Source organism: Lipotes vexillifer, unplaced genomic scaffold (assembly GCF_000442215.2).
Source record: "Lipotes vexillifer unplaced genomic scaffold, Lipotes_vexillifer_v1.1 scaffold352, whole genome shotgun sequence".
Lineage (NCBI taxonomy): Eukaryota > Metazoa > Chordata > Mammalia > Artiodactyla > Lipotidae > Lipotes > Lipotes vexillifer.
The window spans coordinates 1482568-1486364 of record NW_006776684.1 but is presented as its reverse complement, the minus strand read 5'-3'; the positions used below and the strand labels follow the sequence as shown (position 1 = coordinate 1486364).

Sequence of the window (3797 nt, the reverse complement as noted above, 5' to 3'; positions counted from 1 at the left end):
AGAAGGGGCTTCCCTGGTGGCGCAGTGGTTAAGAATCCGCCTGCCAATAAAGGGGACACGGGTTCGAGCCCTGGTCCGGGAAGATCCCACACGCCGCGGAGCAACTAAGCCCGTGAGCCACAACTACTGAGCCTGAGCTCTAAAGCCCGCAAGCCACAACTACTGAGCCCATGTGCCACAACTACTGAAGCCTGCGCACCTAGAGCCCGTGCTCCGCAACAAGAGAAGCCACCACAATGAGAAGCCAGTGCACCGCAACTAACAGTAGCCCCCGCTCACTGCAACTAGAGAAAGCCTGTGCACAGCAACGAAGACCCAACACAGCCAAAAATAAATAGATTAAAAAAAAACCCACCTCAACAAAAACTTAAAAAAAAAAATCACAACTTACTTATCTGTTAAATTAAAAGAGAGAGGGGATTAGCCTTTCCAAAAATATCTAACCCATTTGGGACTGTTTTCAGAAACTCTAAAAAGATTAAAACCAGTTTAATCTGAAAATCTCACAAATACATATTGTTATTTTTACTGTAATAATTAAAAAATAGGTAAGAAAATCACTTACCTTTAAAAATTGTGGGTGTTTCATTAATGAATGATCATAGACAAAATAATAACTCAGCGTTGCGAATAAGAAATAAAGGATATAAGCACCGAGATTTGTTATAATCAGGAGACTGGCAGCTTGTCGGAAGATGCTGTCCTCTGGCCATGTGGCTGGATATACGTATGGTGTAAAAAAATAATAATCTGCAGCATTGAGTACAAGATCCATCTTAGCCCCTAAAGGATAAACATGTACAACAATTATTTACCCATGTTGACATTTCTCAAAGCAAAAAATTTTCAGAAAAACTATATATGAAGTTCCTGCCTTCATAAGTATATGTAGTACAAGTCTGCTGCTACCAGAATTCACTAAATGCCATCTCTAGAGTCAGAAGGATCTTCAATGTCATCTCTAGTTCAGTCTCTTGATATAATACATAGCAACACTGAAGTTCAGTTAGAGAAACTGAGGCCCATGAAGTTTCTTCTCCAAGGTCAAGCTGAAAGGTGGCATAAGTCCAGATCTAATTGCACCTTAGTGTTCTCTTCCACTATGTCCTATTGCCATAGGACATGGCAAGAGTAAACATGGCAAATAGTAAAGATGTGGAACACAGGGCACTAGGTACTCAGGCAAATGGTTTACTCCTTCAGCTGCAAGTTTCAGCAGCATCTTTCTACTAAAAGGACTCACATTTCAGAGATTTTTGCTTCAATGCTGAGACTTAAGATGAATTCCCTACAAGGTATCTATTCTGTGACTGTAACCAAAGAGTCAGGGACTATCTATTCTCGTGACTAACCCTAACTCTCATTGACAGAACAAAGGGAGATGTATTCTTGGCAGTGACAAATAGAATACGTTTATTCCTCACCTCCCTCTCCTCCCCACCCCAGTCAGGGGCTGGCAAACTGTGGCCCACGGGCCGAACCTAGGGCCTGTTTCTGTAAAGAAGCTTTGTTGGAACACAGCTATGTCCAGATGTGTCTATGCTGTCTATGGCTGCTTCTCTGTACTACAAAGTCGAGGCTGAGTCACAGCAATAGACAGCATGGCTCACAAAGCCTAAAACGTTTATTATCTAGCCCTTTAAAAGGAAAGTTTGCCAACTCCTGTTCCAGATGCTTAAACTCTGAAAAACTTTAGTCGATTCTATATTCATGATCCTGAATCTAGTTCAACAACTTCATGGTCAGCTTCTGTGAGCTGACCACTGACTCTATCATTTATGATCTACTTTCTCCTCCTTCACTGCACTGTTTGTAGTGGGAAATGTGTCCTGTATTCCAAACACCTCTCATCTATAATTAAAACTTTTGAACAACAACAACGATAACAAAAAACCAGTCTGAAAATTGCCACTGGGTTTTTAGTCTCTTAAAATCAAATTCTAGAAGCTCTTTATTTATTAGGGTGTTTAGCCCCTTGTTTGTGATATGAGTTGCAAGCATTGTTTCTCACATTGACATGGAAAGAAATTTTTAATCAACTAATGCAGATATTGACATACACCCTTCATCATATATTGCTAATTCACTCAAACAACAATTAAGTATCAAGTACCGCACTAGGTGATGAGCATACAAAGATTAAAAAGATATAGTCTAAACACACGTTACAAGGTTAGGCAACTACAGAAATGAATAGTTACATCAATATGACAAGTGCTAATAAAGGTATATATATGCAAATTGTGTGAAATCAGAAAAGACAACACAACTACCTCAGCTTACAACAGAAGGCTGTATAGTGAAGAATATTGATTTGGGCTTTGAAGGACATGACCAGAAAAAAAAAAAAAAAGGTTAGGAATAGCTATTTCAAGTAGAAATAACAACTGCAAAGGCATGGAAAGGTCACGGTCCATTCATGGTTCAAAGGATGTGGCCCATTAGGAATATATCGTACTGATTAGAAATAGGGAGACTAGGCTGCTCCTGAGGTAGACTAACCTAGAGAAGATGACCACCTGACCTCAGGCAATAGCTGTGAGAATAGACACATTCATCAGAGACTTGGCAAGTAAGATAACCCATAGGACTTGATAACTGATTAGATACTGGAGTGTGAAAGAAGAAAAAATCTAGTGGGAATTTGGTAGCTAGCAGATGCAAACTATTATATATAGAATGGATAAACAACAAGCTCCTACTGTATAGCACAGGGAATTATAGTCAATATCCTGTAATAAACCATAATGGAAAAGAATATGAAAAAGAATATACATATGTATAACTAAATCACTTTGCTGTACACCAGAAACTAACAAAACATTGTAAATCAACTATACTTCAATTAAAAAAAAAAGAAAGAAATTTATGTTGATTGTGAGATTTTACCTTGCCTGAATGGATGGTGATGCTATGATAATCAAAATTAGGAATACTGTGGAGCTAGCAGACTTGGGTGCAACAGGGACTTTGGGGGTGTGAGGAATGATGGGTTCAGTTTGGGTCTTTTAAAAAAAATTTTAATTAATTAACTTATTTTGGCTGAGTTGGGTCTTCGTTGCTGCATGCAGGCTTTCTTTAGTTGCGGCGAGCAGGGGCTACTCTTCATTGTGGTGCACGGGCTTCTCATTGCGGTGGCTTCTCCTGTTGTGGAGCAGGGGCTCCAGGTGCGTGGGCTTCAACAGTTGTGGCACGTGGGCTCAGTAGCTGTGGAGCACAGGCTTAGTTGCTCTGCAGCCTGTGGGATCTTCCCTGACCAGGGCTCGAACCCGTGTCCCACGCATTGGCAGGTGGATTCTTAACCACTGTGCCACCAGGGAATTCCCTAGTTTGGGTCTTAAGTCTAATTGCTGTGGCTCATCTGGGCTCCTAGGCAAAAGCAGCAGACTACATGCAAATATGAATCTGAAGTTCAAAAGGGAGCCTAGTAGTATCGCAACAGTTGAAGCCATAAAGGATGGAGCAGCAGGTCAAGTACATAAAGTAATACCAGAAACATAAACAATGAAGAAGAACCCAACAATTCAAAAGAATGTTGCTATACCACTAAAGGTTGGTAAGAGTTGGTGAACTAGTCTTGCATGTTACCTATAGTGCCAACCGCTATAATTCCATATAGTATTTGAGACAGCACCGTGTAGCCAAAAATAACTCAAACGTTAACCATGAATCTTCTTTATTCAACCTTTAATATCCGATGTAAGTGAAAACTTTAATAAGATCTCAGTCCTTAATTATAAAAAAAACTCTTTAATTTTGCTTTTAACTGAAGACCATGCGAGTTGTGTTGATCTGCA

The 3797-nt window shown here is 40.0% G+C and overlaps 1 protein-coding gene across 1 annotated transcript in view; it reads right to left on the bottom strand.

Moving 5' to 3' along the window:
* Window positions 1-777, bottom strand: part of SC5D (sterol-C5-desaturase) — a 4041-nt gene extending 3264 nt beyond the window's left edge. The window contains exon 1 of the mRNA XM_007450614.1: window positions 566-777. Within this exon, the coding sequence (XP_007450676.1) occupies window positions 566-775 (210 nt within the window). The 5' untranslated portion in view covers window positions 776-777. The remainder of the gene's footprint in view (window positions 1-565) is intronic.
* Between the last annotated feature and the right edge of the window lie 3020 nt (window positions 778-3797).